Source organism: Dama dama, chromosome 15, assembly GCF_033118175.1.
Source record: "Dama dama isolate Ldn47 chromosome 15, ASM3311817v1, whole genome shotgun sequence".
Lineage (NCBI taxonomy): Eukaryota > Metazoa > Chordata > Mammalia > Artiodactyla > Cervidae > Dama > Dama dama.
This window is the reverse complement of record NC_083695.1, coordinates 9,839,537-9,856,663: the sequence shown is the minus strand read 5'-3', so window position 1 is coordinate 9,856,663 and position 17,127 is coordinate 9,839,537. Positions and strand designations below refer to the sequence as shown.

Here is a 17,127-nt window from a genome sequence, read left to right as displayed (position 1 = left end):
CAGAAGTCCTTAATTACCTGGTAGGTCTTCAGTCTCCCCGAGTTGCCAGCCAGCCAGTGGACGATGTCCCTGGAGATAACATACCCCGACCCACAGGCAAAAGCGGGGTATGCGGGGCTGGGGTACTCCAGCTCCTGCCACTTCCCGGTCCGGTCAACTGCCCAGTTCAACCTGAAACTGAGACTCAAAGTAAGCCAGCTTACGTTGTTCGGACACGGGCCCTACCTACCACTGGTTAAACCCGAGTCCTTAATTGATGCTACAAAGGAACAAGTTACAGAAGCAAAGAAAGGAAAAAGCTTATGTTTTAGTCTGAGGAATTAAGTATCTAGTGGTGTTTTTATAAAGAAGACTGGTATGTTAAATTCTCTCATGGAGTTTCTGAATCATCTTGCATAGATATATTAAAAAATAAATGAAAAATAAATTACCACTCCATATTTAGAGACACAGCAAATGGTTTCAGAAATGTATCATACATTTAAGGAATAGCAGTTTCTAATTTCAGTAGTAGGGCATGGTGATAAAAAGTCACGTTAATTTCCCCCTTCATTACATTAGCCTGAGGTTTTCCATTTAAAATAGTTTTTTTCCCCTTTAATTGTAAATTAATAAAACATAGTAACTTTGGAGTCTAACAAGGAAATTTCCTATCTCAACCACATTTTTTTCTTAACTACATGTGCTCAGTACATGAAATGAACATCGATGGGCTAACAATGTTTAACTTACTTTCCCCACCAAAAATTAGGCCCATCCAGATTCTTGAGGGCGATTCTATTAAACACAGCTTCCAAGTCTATGTAACAGTCATCATCCGTCTTGAGCAACAAATCAAAGCTGGTTGTTTCCACAGTCCTGTTGGCGAAAAAAGGGATACGGCGTCAGGGCGCCCCTCCAACATCAAGAGCCTCTGCCCTAAGAGGAGACTGCTGCCAGCTACAGTCCTCACTTGGTGCTAGCAAAGTGGCCTAGCAGACGGGTACCGAGCCAATCTGCAAAGGCGTTAAGGAAAAAGAACACAGTGGGGAAAAGCTTTGGCTTAGATGGAGCATACAATCAAATGCTTCTTAGGCCTTGCGCAGGACAGGCCAGCATGTCTGTCAAGCAGCAGGACTCTGCCCCTTGTATTCCTAACAAGAGGCCTGCGTGAGCAGACAGGTGCCTTTCACAGAACACTGGCACACAGGAGAATGTTCTTTGCTGCTATCTGTACCATACGCAGGTGTTTTATGGTGTTTAAAAAGCTGAGTCAAAACACTGACATACATTTTCCCTTAGAGATGATCTTCAGTAATTCAGCCATCACAAATGACTTCTGGACGGCACAAGAGGGTGATTTCATTTATCTAGACATTAAAAAGTATATAATGGCAACTACAGACAAAACTGACTCTTCAATTTCACACTGCCAACCCCTGTACCTCTTTGTTAAAAAACCTAGTCTTGATAAGAACCAGTAAAATGACAGAAATTTGAACTAAATAAATCTGGAGAAAAAGTTTCATTAGGTCACAGAATGGTGAATTTTAACAACAGATCCACAACCAAAAGCATAACCCTATGTTTCTAAAGTTTTATTTTCAGTTAACAGCAGAAGATATAGATGCTATTTACTTGCTAATCAAAAATAAACTTCTGTGATGAAGGACACTGGGGTCACTGATGGAGCCCCTGGATAAAGATGAGTGAATAACAAAGATGTCATTTACAGTGTGGAGGGTAGACTGGGGACTGACTTCTGGGAAGCAGGTCTGGACGCACAGCCTGTTAATAGGTCCCTGCAGTGTCCTGGCAGACATGAAGGCCCAGAAGAGACAGTGGCAGAGAGACTAAGATCACAGAGAGATGCAAGCAGGAGAGACAAAACCTGAACTTCTACAGTTGAGAGTCGGCTCCCTATAGAAAGCCCCAGAACTCCGCAGTCCTGATCTCCACCTGGACCTCCATTACCCCTCCTCACCTGTTTATGTCCTCGCCGTGGCCCCACCAACAGAAGCCCCATCAGTGGCCTCAAGCTAAAAGAAGGTTCTTCTTACTGCAGCTCTCAAACTTAATCCTGGCATTCTGGGCACACCCACACTTCCAACTCTTACTTGTATCTCCCCTCTATCCACAAGAGGACTCCAAAATTATACTGACTTGCCCCAGCTATGAACCTGCATAAATGAATTTAACTGTCTACCCCTCAGGACCAGAAGTTGGTAATTTCTCATGAGCAACAGAGAAGAACAGAAGGGACAGACTTTGGGGCTCATCAAGCAACAAGCTCTCTGATAAAGTTTTTAAAAAAAGACAAAAGATGTGAGTATCTTAATGTGTTTGATCTAGACAGAGTTTGAAGGTTTTACATCTACAGTCAGGGTAGACAGTATCAGAGGCTCAACAGAAAGTTACGGACTCGAGAGTAACTTAGTAATATTAACAACTACTTGTGTTCAATTAATAAGTTACTGTATACTTATTGTTGATATTAAAAGGAGTTACAACCAAGACCCAAGAAATACTGGAGGGTCTGGGAAATAACAATATGGTAGACTCTAAGGGTTGTTGAATTTCATCGTATTAAAAGTTTTGGAATCAGGGCAGGTAGTTTTTCAATGAGTGGAGGACAGAACAGAAATATAATGTGGATGTTCAGCTGAACAGAACTCAGATCAGTAACCTGGGTGTGAGTGACTGTCAATGGGAGATATTGGGTGGGTGGGGATGAAAACCACTTTCAAACTCACTGATTTTCACCTAATGTTGGCTCCCGACAACTATGGGAAAGTAGGAATGACGCAAAGTGAACCATCTTTTACCTTGCTTTTGATTAATAGCACTCACATTATGGATCTGCTAAGAGAAACAAGGCAGCAGCATTTCAGAAAATTAGTCCTCACAAAGAACTAGGGTATGATAGAACACATCACAGGTGCTCAGGGCTCTTAGGTTAGTTTAAAAAAATCTCAGTGAAAAAAATAAAAATAAAAAAAAATCTCAGTGGTTTGATGTTATTGATAAACTGCTTCTACATCAAAAGAAAAATAAAACAACACCTACCCAACATTTTTATAACATACCATCTATAGAAGTTCAGTAATTTTGCAGGAACATTTCGATAAGTGTCGACAACATCCACAAACACAATATCATCATAGAGGCTGCTTTCTTCCTTTAGTAAGGCATCCTCCTCGTGGAGATTATGTATATGATCGAGAAGTCTTCGAGGGCGAGAATGAAGGGTTTTTAAAAGAGCATCGCCTTCTAAAAAGAAAGAGTTGGAGAAAAGAGCTACTGCAAGCTTAAGACCCAGAACTTGTAATATTATCACACTAACACTCCTCCCAAGGCAACCTAACAGAAAACATTTGTTAGGAAATTTGAGGGAGAGAAACCGGAACTCCCACACACTGTTGGTGGGAGGATAAACCCACGGACTCACTGTGAGGAGCAACTCAGCAACACCTGGTTAGGCTGAAGGTGTCCGACTGTGACTCAGTAAGTCCAATTGTAGATACATCCCCAGAGACATTATTTCACACGTTCACAAGGGTATTTATGGCAGTACTGTTTGTGACAGTGAAAAATGGAGCCAGTCTAAATGCCTACCGATAAGAGAATGGCTGAATCATGGTATGTTCACATAATGGGATATAGCAGTTAAAAAGTTAACCTGCAGAGCAGCACTGCTCACAACGGCCAAGCCAGGGGAACGACCCAATGTCCACTGACGGATGAAGGGTAAAGAAGGCGTGGTACATATGTACAATGGAGTACTACTCAGCCACAGAAAAGAAGGGTACAGCCACTTGCAGCACCATGGACGGACCTCGAGATTATCATTCTAAGCGAAGTAAGAAAGCAAACGACAAATCCCACACAGCATGACTTGTATGTAGACTAGAAACAGGACAAATGAAATTATTTACAAAACAGAAACATTCACAGACATAGAAGACAGAACTGAGGTTGCCAAGAGGGAAAGGGAGCAGAGTGGGATAGACTGGGAGTTTGGGGTTACAGATGCAAACATTTCATACACAGAATAGATAAACAACAAGGTCCTACTGTGTAGCACAAGGAACTATATTCAATATCCTGTAATAAACCACAATGGAAGGGAATATGAAAAAGCAGCATACACACACACACACACACATATATCTAACTGAAACACTTTCTGTACAGCAGAAATTAACACATTATAAATCAACTATACTTCAATAAAATAAATTAAAAAAAAAATCAACCTGATCTTGGATGTTAAGAGGAACAGCACTAAAAAATAATGCTGAGTGAAAAAAAGTATTTTGCCAATTGCTATATATACCATAGGTATAAATTATGAAATATTTAATCAAAACTATATGTTATAGGAGTTACGTACATATGTAGTAGAAAGTAGGATAGTAAGACTGGGAAGGATGCACATGAGCTTTAGGACAGTGGTGTCCTCTCTGAGGGGAGCAGGAGGAGCAGGGGTAGGAAGTCCTAGGAGGGAGGGGCTTCAACTCTATCTAAAATGCTTCATTTCTCCAAAAAAAAAAAAAAAAAAGCAAATATGAATAAATGTAAACATCTGTTAGTTCTAAGCAACAAGGACATGAGTGTTTCTTATAGCACTATTTCTGGATTATCTGCTATTCCATAATAAAAATGATTACCAAGACATTTTAATTACCATCTCACAAGCTAATGAGTCATTTGTCACATTTGTGCACGGACTGTCCTCAAATAAGGCAGCAATTCTTTCACTGGCACAGGATTTTGTCAACTTAGAAAATTAGAAAATCTCTGAAAAATGACAAATGGGTGGCTGAGCGGAAGGGAAGCAAACTGAGACGTAATATTTAGTGCTCCACTCTGTAACTGCAGACAGCCTGGGGGTGGGGCTGAGGCCTGTTTCTGATTCTGCCCCTGTCTGTGGGATCCTGGGCACACTGCACGTTTCTGGGCCTCAGCATCCTCATCTGTAAAAGGGGGAGCTGGACCAAGTCTGTGGTTCTCAGGAAAGCTTATGGAATACAGATTTCTAGGCCCCAAGCCTAGAGAGCCAGCGGAGCCCAGGAATCTGTGTTTCTAACCTGTGACTTCCTGTAACTTTGATGTAGGTGGACCACAAACGACCCTTTGAGAAGCACAGGCCTAAATGATCTTGGGTCCCTTCTCAATTCTTACTGTAACATCCTGTCACTTTAAAGGTAAGGATAAATATACACAATTTAACACCTGGAGGAAAGTAGAAGTGTTATAAAATTATGGCAATAGGAAAACGGTTGGTAACAAGAGTAGAAATTAAATACAGGCTTTTTCAGTAACAGATTGTACACTTTGGCTTATATTGCATGTATCTGGAAACTAGTATACTATCTGTGTGTTTTAAATCTGACCATCTGTCTAGGTGCTACTACAAGAATCATACAGTTTACAGCCTCTCAAACTTTAGAGGCATTAAATCCATCTAGCAAGCCTGTTAAAATACAGGTATCTGAGCTCCAATCCTGAAGATTCTTAACTCTCCAACCTGAGGCAGGGCCCAGCCAGAGATGCTAATGCCCAACAAAATTTGAGAATTTGTATAGCACGTGATTCTTGTAAACAGTGCATAAATTCTCAGATTAAAAAAAAAATTACAGTCAGCTTTTCAGATACATCCAGTACATGAGGAGTAAAATCTATTGATTCTAATTCTTTTACCCTAAAATTGAGATATTTCTCTCTTGTCTGAAAGGTGTTTTTCTCACCCAAACCTTAATCCTTTGGCCTCAGAGAGAAAATTTAAGATAACCAGTTGTTCAAGGCACAGTAGCTGCTCCCTGTGGAATAGTTCGGAGCCAGAAGTCTCATGGGCCCCTCAAGTTTTTAAAGTCTCCTGACGGTACAGAGTTGACATAACTGGCACAAGAAAGAAAGTTGCTAGACATTAAGTCAGATGGTGTGTACACTTGTACCCGCCCCCAAGTGTGAGCTGTTTTATGAACCTGGCCTCCTGACCTGAGTTTTCCCCAGATGACCCATTAGCTAGTCTCTGGTGAGCTAAGTTGGTACCACCCCTGGCAGAGTGGTCTCATAGTTTTATGAAAAATCTCTGGACTAAAATTAAGGATCCCTAAACTTTACATCTTGATGTTTAATGGCAAGTTTGTGGGCAAAACCTATGTACCTGTTCTGATTTTCCCTTAGGGGTGATGTAAATATGGTGAGGGAACACTGTATAAATAAAGATGCTAGAGAAAGAAAAAAAAAGGTGCTACAGCCCACTCACATCTTCAAAGTACATGCAGTGGCCTCAAATAGAGGGTTCTGTCTCATCCTCAGTCCTGCACATTAAAGGAGTCCCCCTGAAGAACTGCCTCTCAGAATATGGACTCTGCTTTGCTCAGTCACCTCAGGGTGACTTCAGGGGAGCTGGGTCCAAATCCTTTCCTAGGAATGCCTGATCTGCACCGCTCTGAGAAATCAGGCAGGACGACCACTGGGCACCTTTGTTCCGTAAGTGATGATCAGGACAAGTGACCACCAGCAGCAGCATCTACAACAGCTGTTCTTAGGGGTCACTGATGCAGAATTCTCAGAAGTTCACAAATGTGGGTATTTCCAGAAGCATCACTGAAGACACACACAGCGACTCCTTTTTGAGGGTGATAGAAATGGTCTGGAATTAGTGGAGATGATAGCAGAATGCAGGATATACTAAAAAGTATGGAATCAAACACTTGATAAACTATATGGTATGTGAATTATTTGTCAATAAAAACTATTTTTGATAACTAAAAAAGGAAAAGATTACCTTTCATGACTAAAGTATGAAGATGAAGTAGGTGAGATTCCATATGCTTTTCAACTTTCAACCAGCTGACTTACCCTGAATAGTATAAATAAAACCACCTGCAACTCCCTCCACACCTTCCATGAATTCATGAGGCAAGGCACCCTCCCCAGTCTGAAAGAGACGAGAATATAAGTGCTTGAAGCTTCATGACTATAAATACATTCCTTACACTTGAAAATTAATTTTGCAAAATTCATAATGTGACTCCATGGCACATGAATCCATCTAAGATGCTATCAGGATATCAGCATTCCACTTTTGCTGTTGTTGTCTAATTACTACAATGTCCAAGACAGGTATACCGAATAATCTCCAGACTGGTGTTCAGAATTCCAGCTTACACAGAATCATATTCTTGAACTTGCTACCAACATTATTACCAAAACCAGCTTTATTTTACATCCCCAAACTCCCACACTTAAAAATAAAATTACTATCACGTTTGAGTACTTAAGAGATTGAAAATGCCCGTGAGTTCAAATACACCAGGGACATTTTAAAGTGTCTGCTACCATATAGTGAAAAGCTGTCTAAGCCAATAGTTGAACCAGACTACTGATGTTGAAGGTGCCCAGAGATTACTGTGCCAACAGCCAACAACAGTCCTGTCTACCTCTCAGTTTTGGAGGAGCTGTTGTTTTTAGAAATATGCCTCTTTTCGCCTCATAGGTTAGCCAAGGCCCTTCCTTGAAGTGAGGGCCTCACCTTTGGGTGTTACCCGCCGCATGTCTACCAGCCGCTGAAGGCTGGATCAGACTGTCGGTCATGCCTCAGCACATCTGCAGCATTTTTTCTACATACTCACCCAGTCAAGAGGCCTCACTGCCTGCCTAGTCCCTTTTTGAACAGATCCTTCTAGCAGAGCTCTACTATACAAAGTAATTTAAGGCCAGTAGAGACACAAGTGTTCTGGGGTGATTGAGGTAAATCACCATTTAATTCAGAATATGATTTGTAGCTGAACGTGCAGAAAATTTCTAGGGGTGAATGCTACAGATTCCAACTTTGTAGAAAAGATTGCACACTCTTTTTTGTTTTGTTTTGTTTTTTGCGGGGTGGGGGGAGTTGTTTTTTTCTTTTTCAAAGGAAAAAAAAATCTTTTTCAAAAGATTGCACACTTCTTTTGGTGGGGGGGGTTGGTTTTTTCTTCTTTTTAAAAACTGTACACACTATACTGTTTTGTGTAGAACTTGACAGTACTTTATTAACTTCTATCTAAAATGTCACATCTTGGCTTTTATTTTGCCTTTGAAAATTTTCTGAGGTTATTACTTGCTGGCAAGAGAGCAAGACTTAGGAAAACTTACAGCTCTGTGCATTTATGATGAAAACCTTTATTTGCACATGGGTTCCTTAGAATAGGCTCCTAAGCAGTCAAATTTTTTTTTTCCTCCAGTTAGCTGGGTGTTTAAGCTACTGTTAACCCTCCACAAGGCTTCCTGTTGGCTCAGATGGTAAAGAACCTGCCTGCAATGCAGGCGACCCAGGTTCAATCCCCTGTGTCGAGAAGATCCCCTGGAGAAAGGAATGGGTACCCACTCCAGTATTCTTGCCTGGAGAACTCCATGGATAGAGAAGCCTGGCGGGGTATAGGGTATAGTCCATGGGATCACAAAGTGTTGGACACAACTGAGCTTTCACAGCCCTCCACAACCATATTCATACCCAAAGCAGATCATGTCAATCTTTACCTTAAATCTAGCCCAAAACTCAGAAGTAAACTGATTTCCTTTTGTGCAATCAACTGAATAGTATAGAATTCTGTGATGTTTTGCATATTTAAGTTTCACACACAGAAAAGGAGACAAGAAATTCAAGGCACTTGCTTTGAAAATAAGGAAAAAACCCTACAAATCCATGAAACACTGTATATTAAATAAGGGACATTTCATAATCAAGGATGAAATCCTAAACATGGCCTACAAGGCTAAGGCTGTAATTACACTTGAATGTGTGGGTCTGTCTGTTTAATGTCTTTCTTCCTCACTGGACTGTAAATTCCCCTGTGGGACAGTTATGGATCTCCCAAGATTGTGCTTGCCTCACAATGAGTATGCAATAAATGTTTCCTGAATGTATAATGTATAATAACAAACCTCATGATTTTCATTTCAAATTCAAGGATTAATTTATGTGAATAAGGTTAATATTTAATGAAATGTACTAAGCCTGTGAATTTAAACGCCAAGTGCTTTCCTAATCATTAGGCCAGAATTCAAGGAGAACAATTCTATGACCGCACCACACCATCACTTATTTATTTAAAGTTCATCATTTTAAGTCTGCTTACACCTTTTTACCATCCTACACTTACTCTCAGAAATCTACCTGTCTGTTTTAAGTTTTAAGAAAATTTGGCAAATGAAAAAGGAAAACCACAAAGCCCAGCAATATAAATTGCAGTGAATATTCAATCTTACCTTCTAACACTTTTATCCATAGTATTCTAATTGACACCATACTGATATTAAGTGAGACTGAATACTCTAAATACTGAGGAAGTGAACTTAAAAAGATGTTAACCTAAAAACTAATGAGAAAATAAAACATCATACTTCCTAAAATGCACTAATCTTAAGGCAAACTGTCTATGAAGGTTGAAGCTATAAAATCCCAGAACATTTCAGTTTTTCATCTTTTACTATTGGTGACTCAACAACACTTTCTATTACATACATGCTAAACATAAGATTCATTGTTCCATATGAGTTGGTGTAAAAATAAACTTAAAAACATTTTAGGGTATTGAAGAACGCTAAGGTATGCTCAACAACCTAAATTAAAAAAGGAAGGACTTACTGTAACGACTCTGAGAACCCCTCCTCCATCATTAACTGTCACTCTGTGGAGATTTCTTGACAGGAGGCCTTGGAAGTCTTGGCTCTCCCACACGATCGTACCTTCAAAGCTCTTTTGTAGAAAGATGAACACAGAGTCAGTTTCTTTATTGCTGTCATTTAGGTCTTAAGTAAGTTTCTGGGGAAAAGTTTTTCTAAGACACATCAGTTAGAACTTTTATTGTGCACTCCAACACACCAATAGTAACATTTTAGTATATATCTTGGAGTCTTTTTTTCATGCACATCTAAATCAACACTTTCAAAGACCTTTCTCTGACAGTTTTACATGCTGCTGTTCTGTCATTTCCCACTGCATCAAAGGCATTTCCTTCTGTGACTGCAGCTGTTACGACTGCTCTTTTTCAAGGGCTTGTTCCAATGCCACGGAGCGAATGCATCCTGAGTCACTCCGACATCTCCCTACCGTCACACATTTTTGGACCCTATCAAATACCTACTCAAACAACATGAGGCGTGTTCTGGTGTAAATGTTTATTTTCCCCAATAAATCTGTTTTTTTTGTTGTTGAAAATAAATCCCCAATTTTCTGTATGACACAGGGAACCCAAAGCTGGTGCCCTGTGACAACTAGAGGGATGGGATGGGAGGAAGGTTTTAAGAGGGAGGAGACGTGTGTACCTATGGCTGATTCATGTTGATGAAAGGTAGAAACAATCACAATACTGTAAAGTGATTATTCTCCAACTATAAAGAGATGAAGTTACTAGGACAGTAACAGAGAGCCAAATTGCCTGTCATTAGCAATTTATAAGAATGCCTGGTTTCACTCTCCTTTTCCCAGTATGGGCTATTAGTAAAAGAAGAGAAGTTTAAGCTAATTTAGTAGATTTAAAGAAATGATTTTTTAACTGGCGTTCTTTTGATTTTTGGGAGGGGTGCCATGTGGCATGTGGGATCGAGTTCCCTGACCAGGGATCGAACCTGCACCCCCTGCAATGGAAGCACGAAGTCTTAACCACTGGACCGCCAGGGAAATCCCTGTTCCTTTTGATTTTTAATGATGTGTATCAATTATACCATCTCTTCTGGGAACTGCCTTGTCATGCTTCTTTACCATTTAACCACTGAGTTTTATATATTTCTTATTAATCTGTATGAGCTTGTAATAAATTACCTTAATCCTGTAATTTTTATATACTATTTTTCCAGAATTGTTTGCCACTTCATATTATAGGTTTCTTTGTTTTTTCTTTCTTTGGCCATGGCAAAGGCTTGTGGATCTCAGTTCCCCAACCAGGGGGTTGAACCTGGGCCACCAGAGTGAAAGTGCTGAGTCCTAGCCACTGGACCGCCAGGGGGTTCCCAGGTTTTTAAAAAAAAAAAAAAAAAAAAAAAAACGTAATTTTTATCTTGTCAAATCGGACAAGGTTTTCCTTAGTAATCATTACTATTAAAATTGGAACTTAGGAAGTTACGCTCCCGTCCCTCTTTTGAATTCTAGTGTCTTTTAATCTCTCTACAATTCCTGTTTTTAGTATCTGTGCATGGCTAGCTCCTTGGTCCTGCCCAGGTCTCAGCTCCATGGTCGTCTCCTCAGGAAGGCTTTCTCTAGAGACTGAACAGAAGGCAGCCAACTCCCAAATTCTATCACATCAGCCTGTCTTCTTTTCTTAATATTTACTTTGGCTGCACCGGGCCTTAGTTGGGGCATGTGAAGTCTTAGCTGCAGCATGTGGGATCTAGTTCCCTGACCAGGGATGAACCCAGGCCCCTGCATTATGATTGTGGTCCAGTCTTGGCTATTGGACCATCAGGGAAGTCCCCAGCCTGTCTTATTTTCTTAAAACCACTTACCACTCTTGATATTTATTTTTCTATTGCCCATCTAACTGCTCCTCCCACTAGACTGCAAACAGCAGACAGCAGCGATCTTGTCTGTCTTATCAACCGGCATCTAGAATGTCTGATACCAGGCATTACTCAAGTAAGTAGCTGAATGACACTGAACTCAAAAGCAAGTAGAATTCTGGTATACAATAGGACATAAAAGATACAGTTTTAGCATCCTAAAAACATTTCATGTATTAAAATTAAAAGATAAAATACTTTATAGTAGTGTTTCATTCAACCAGCATTATAAGGGAACTAGACAGAACTGAACTTGTCCCATAAGCTAGGGCAATGATTTGCAAGCTTTTTTTAAAAAAAGACAATAAAACTTCTCTACCACAAAAGATAAGAACATTGAAAGAATCTGGATTCCTCGGGCAGTGTGTCATTTTATATTTTGCAAATGTATCCTTAAATTTCATTATCTCTGAAACTCCTGGTGTGCGTTGCAGAGCCTTAGGGCTCCTCTGCAGACATAGCCTGTGTCATCATTTCCCAGCCTTTACAGCAGAGAAGATGAGGCCCATGTAAAAGGGCTGCTGGAGGATCAGTGATAAAGCGTATAGTACATAATGTATTGCCTTTTTAAAAGATTCCATTTCCTCATCTTACTTTCTTAGGTCCTTACTTAGGTCCTGCTCACTTCTACACTTCCCCGGGTGACCTTAGCTCTTTATTAAACTTGATGTTCATTAACCTCGATCCTTTCTGTAAAAACAAGAACATGTTCTCACAAATAGATAATGTACACAGAAGCATTCTGAAAAGCCGAGGAAGAGGACTTCCCTGGTGGCCCACTGGTTGAGCATCTGCCTTCCAAAGCAGGGGGTGCGGGTTTGATCTCTGCTTGGGGATCTAAGATCCCACATGCCATGGAGCAACTAAGTCTGCACACTGCAGCTGCTAAAGCCCGCATGCTCTAGAGCCCGTGTGCCACAGCTAAGACAGACCCTATGCAGTTTAAAAAAGAAAGACTGTGAAGAAATACACCTACTATGCTGTACAGATGAATGACATCATATTCTTTTAACTTTTCTATATTTTTGTCAGGTTTTCAACACTGAACAAGTATTACTTTCACACATTTTCATATTTTTATAATCAGGAAAACTTTTTTTGTAACTAAACACATGTATAAAACTAAGTAAACTTAGGGTCCATCTTCTCTCATACATGAGCCATTATTTAAACTTTTCAATGTCTACTATGTACCAGGCTGTGGGCTATGTATTTGAAGATTAAAAGAAAAAAAGAAACAGCCACATCTTTAAGCAAGCATAATACGCCATAACATGCTCAATAACAAAGGAAAGTCACTGTTTGGGGAGGTCAGACAGAACTTCAACGACTATGAGAGCTGAGCTACATCTTAAAGGAGTTTGAGTCCAGAAAAATAGGAAGGAGGCAGATAAAATAACAAATGAAAGGGGAGACTTGAAACAGCACTAGATAGTCAGAAAAATATTAAGTAGTGCACTACTGCTAAAGCACAAGGATGAGGAAAGAGAATAAAAGACAGGCTGAGGTCAGCTCTGTCTGCTACAGCAGAGTCTGTTCTTTACCGAAGGCAGTGGGGAGCACAGACGGTTACAAGTACAAGAGTGACACAATCATATCTGCAGTTTTAGAAAGGTCACTCCAGTCTCAGAGAGGCAAGAGAGTAGAGGTTCGTACAGAGAGTGGTAACCGAGTTATTTCAAAAATCTAGGTGAGAATAAGCAAACACTTATCTTAGGAATTAAGACTGCTGAGAAACTCAAACTCACAAATAAATGTGAAGATATTCCATGATCATTGATTGGAAGAATTAAAAATGTTAAAATGTCAATACTGTTCAGTGCAATCCCTATCAAAATCCCAATAGCATTTCTCACAAAAATAGAACAAACAACCCTAAAGCTTGTAAGGACTCATGAAAGACCTTGAATAGCCAAAGCAATCTAGAGAAAGAAGAACAAAATTGGAGGCCTCACACTTCCTGATTTCAAACTATGTTACAAAGCTATAGTAATCAAAACAGTATAGTACTGGCATTAAAAACAGACACATAGCTCAATGGAACAGAATAGAGCTCAGAAATAAGCCTACACATACAGCGTCACTTAATTCACAACAAAGGGACTAAGAATATACAATGGGAAAAGGACAGTCTTTCTTTTTTTATTTGGTTAAATAACAAACACTGGTATGGATGAAGCACAAGCTGGAATCAAGATTGCCAGGAGAAATATCAATAACCTCAGATATGCAGATGACACCACCCTTATGGCAGAAAGTGAAGAGGAACTAAAGAGCCTCTTGATGAAAGTGAAAGAGGAGAATGGAAAAGTTGGCTTAAAACTCAACATTCAGAAAACTAAGATCATGGCATCTGGTCCCATCACTTTATGGCAAATAGATGGGGAAACAATGGAAATAGTGAGAGACTTCATTTTTTGGGGCTCCAAAATCACTGCAGATGGTGACTGCAGCCATGAAACTAAAAGAGGCTTACTACTTAGAAGGAAAGTTATGACCAACCTAAGCATATTAAAAAGCAGAAACATTACTTTGCCAACAAAGATCTGTCTAGTCAAGGCTATGGTTTTTCCAGTGGTCATGTATGGATGTGAGACTTGGACTATAAAGAAAGCTGAGCTCCGAAGAACTGATGCTTTTTAACTGTAGTGTTGGAGAAGACTCTTGAGAGTCCCTGGGACTGCAAGGAGATCCAACCAGTCCATCCTAAAGGAGATCAGTCCTGAGTGTTCACTGAAAGTACTGATGCTGAAGCTGAAACTCCAATACTTTGGGTCACCTGATGTGAGGAACTGACTCATTTGAAAAGACCCTGATGTTGGGAAAGATTGAAGGTGGGAGGAGAAGGGGACATCAGAGGATGAGATGGTTGGATGGCATCACTGACTCGATCGACACGGGTTTGGGTGGACTCTGGGAGTTGGTGATGGACAGGGAGGCCTGGCGTGCTGAGGTCCATGGGGTCGCAAAGAGTCAGACATGACTGAGCGACTGAGCTGAACAAACATTGATTTCTCACAGTTCTGGAGGCTGGAAAAGTCCAAAATCAAGTCACCAGCACATTAAGGTGTCTGATAAGAGCCAGCTTCCTGATTCATAGGTAGCTAGGACAGTCTTTTAAAAAAATGTTCAGGTCATGCCATGCAGCATGCATGCTTTTTGTTTCCTGACCAGAGACCTGTGCTCCCTGCATTGGGAGCGTGGAGTCTTAACCTCTGAACTCGGCAAGTGCCAAAAGGAATGGCATTGGGAAAACTGGACTGCTGATGCTGCACACAAAACTCAACCCCAAAAGGGTTAAACACTTGAATCTAAGACCTGACACCGTGAGACTCCTATAAGAAAACAGGCAGTAAGCTACTTGCCATCAGCCTTAGGTATGATTTTTTGAATTTGACACCAAAGCAAAGGCAAAAATAAACATGTAGGACTACATCCAACTAAGAAACTCTAGACAGCAAGGGAAACTATCAACAAAATAAAAAGACAACCTACCAAATGAGAGAAGGTATTTGCAAATCGTAAAATATATCAGAACCCACACACCTCAGTAGCCAAAAACCCAAAGAATCCAAATTAAAGAAAGGGCAGAGTATCTGACATTTTTCCAGAGAAGACATTCAAATGGCCAATAGGTACATGAAAAGGTGCTCAACATTACCAAATCATGAGGGAAATGCAAATCAGAATCACAGTAAAATATAACCTCATACATGTTAGAATGGCTAGTTATCAAAGACAAAAAATAACAAGTGTTGCTGATGTGATGTGTAGAAAAGGGAATCCTTGGGTACTCTTGGTAGGAATGTAAATTGGTGCAACCATTGTGAAAAAAGGTTTGAACTATTATATGATCCAACAATTCCACTTCTGGGTATCTATTCAAAAGAAATGAAAATACTAACTTGAAAAGATGTATGTGCCCGCATGTTCACGGCAGCTTTATTTATAACAGCTAAGACATGTAGGCAACCTAAGTGTCCATCAAGGGATGAATGGATAAAGAAGATAAGGTATTCATATACAGTGGAATATTATTCAGCCATAAAAAAGAATAAGTCTTGTCATTTGCAACAACACGGATAAATCCCGAGGGCATTATGCTAAGTGAAATAAGTCAGACAGAAAAAGACAAATACTATCTCATTTATCTAAACAAACAAAAACAACCAGAATTCATACATACAGAGAATAGATGGGTGGCTGCTAGAGGTGGCGGGGTAGGAGGTAGCTAAAATGGGTAAAGGTGATCAAGAGGTGTAAACTTCCAGTTACGAAAAAAGAAGTCTTGGGATGTAATGTACAGCACAGAGACTATAGTTAATAATGCTGTATTACATATTTAAAAGTTGCTAAGACAGATTCTTGCCCTTGAAATCCCATGGACAGGGGAGCCTGGGGGGCTACAGTCCATGTCACAGAGTTGGACATGACTTAGTGACTAAACACCGAGGCAGACCTTAAAAGTTCTCATCACAAAAAAACTTTATAACTGTGTCTGGTCACGGATATTATCTAGACTTGCACTGATCATTTTGCAACATACATAAACATTGAATCATTATACTATATACTTTAATAAAATGAATGTCAGTTATATCTCGATTAAAAAATAAAGAGACTGCCTCTGAGTTGAACTAATTAAATCCTAATAGTAAAGAAAAAAATGTTCCTAGTAACTGGGAAGAGCTCTAAGGTTGAAGCTTAATTAGTAAAATCAATACCTTATAACACTAAAGGAAAGCTGGTTTCAGAGAGAATTCTGGCACTGCAGCTATGTCTAAGGGGAGAAAGATACAATAACTAGAAGATATGAAGCCTTCTGGTCACATACCACTTGAATGAGAAAGTTCTCAAAAACACCCACCTCCCACTGCCGTAATCAAATTCAACACCCAAACTAACAGTTCAGATTGTTTTTTAGGTGCCTTGACATACCAGGAAGAAGGTTCCCAGCTAGTGGCCTTAAGCATTCAAACCACTTTAATGTGCTAACACCCATTAAACATGAATCAACAGACACTCCAGTTTATACACTCTACAAGGTCAACGACAGGACCTGAAAGCTAAGTCCTAGACTCTTAACTATATGAGGCTGCTTTGGGTTAATCCTAAGTCTTTCTCCTGGAAACAACCACCTCTTCCCCTTGGAATATATCACGCTTATAAAACTTTAACAGTGATAAAATTTGGAAGGACTGACACCAAACATGTTTCAGTTCAGATCAGTTACTCAGTCATGTCCGACTCTTTGCGACCCCATGGACCACAGCACGCCAGGCCTCCCTGTCCATCACTAACTCCTGGAGTTTACTCAGACTCATGTCCATTGAGTCGGTGATGCCATCCAACCATCTCATCCTCTGTCATCTCCTTCTCCTCCTGCCTTCAATCTTTACCAGCATCAGGGTCTTTTCAAATGAGTCAGCTCTTCGCATGGAGTTTCAGCTTCAACATCAGTCCTTCCAATGAACACCCAGGACTGATCTCCTTTAGGATGGACTGGTTGGATCTCCTTGCAGTCCAAGGGACTCTCAAGAGTCTTCTCCAACACCACAGTTCAAAAGCATCAATTCTTCCGTGCTCAGCTTTCTTTATAGA

General features: G+C 40.2%; 1 protein-coding gene across 3 annotated transcripts in view; it reads right to left on the bottom strand.

Moving 5' to 3' along the window:
- The window catches only part of B3GALNT2 (beta-1,3-N-acetylgalactosaminyltransferase 2), a 57,610-nt gene that overhangs the window by 4,438 nt on the left and 36,045 nt on the right, over window positions 1-17,127 (bottom strand). For 2 of the 3 annotated variants that reach the window (XM_061161443.1, XM_061161445.1), the window contains 5 exons: window positions 9,617-9,727; window positions 6,850-6,928; window positions 3,066-3,249; window positions 733-858; window positions 18-177 (listed from right to left, as the gene is read on the bottom strand). In XM_061161443.1, the coding sequence (XP_061017426.1) occupies window positions 18-177; window positions 733-858; window positions 3,066-3,249; window positions 6,850-6,928; window positions 9,617-9,727 (660 nt within the window). The remainder of the gene's footprint in view (window positions 1-17; window positions 178-732; window positions 859-3,065; window positions 3,250-6,849; window positions 6,929-9,616; window positions 9,728-17,127) is intronic. The other variant, XM_061161444.1, reaches the window with a different exon arrangement.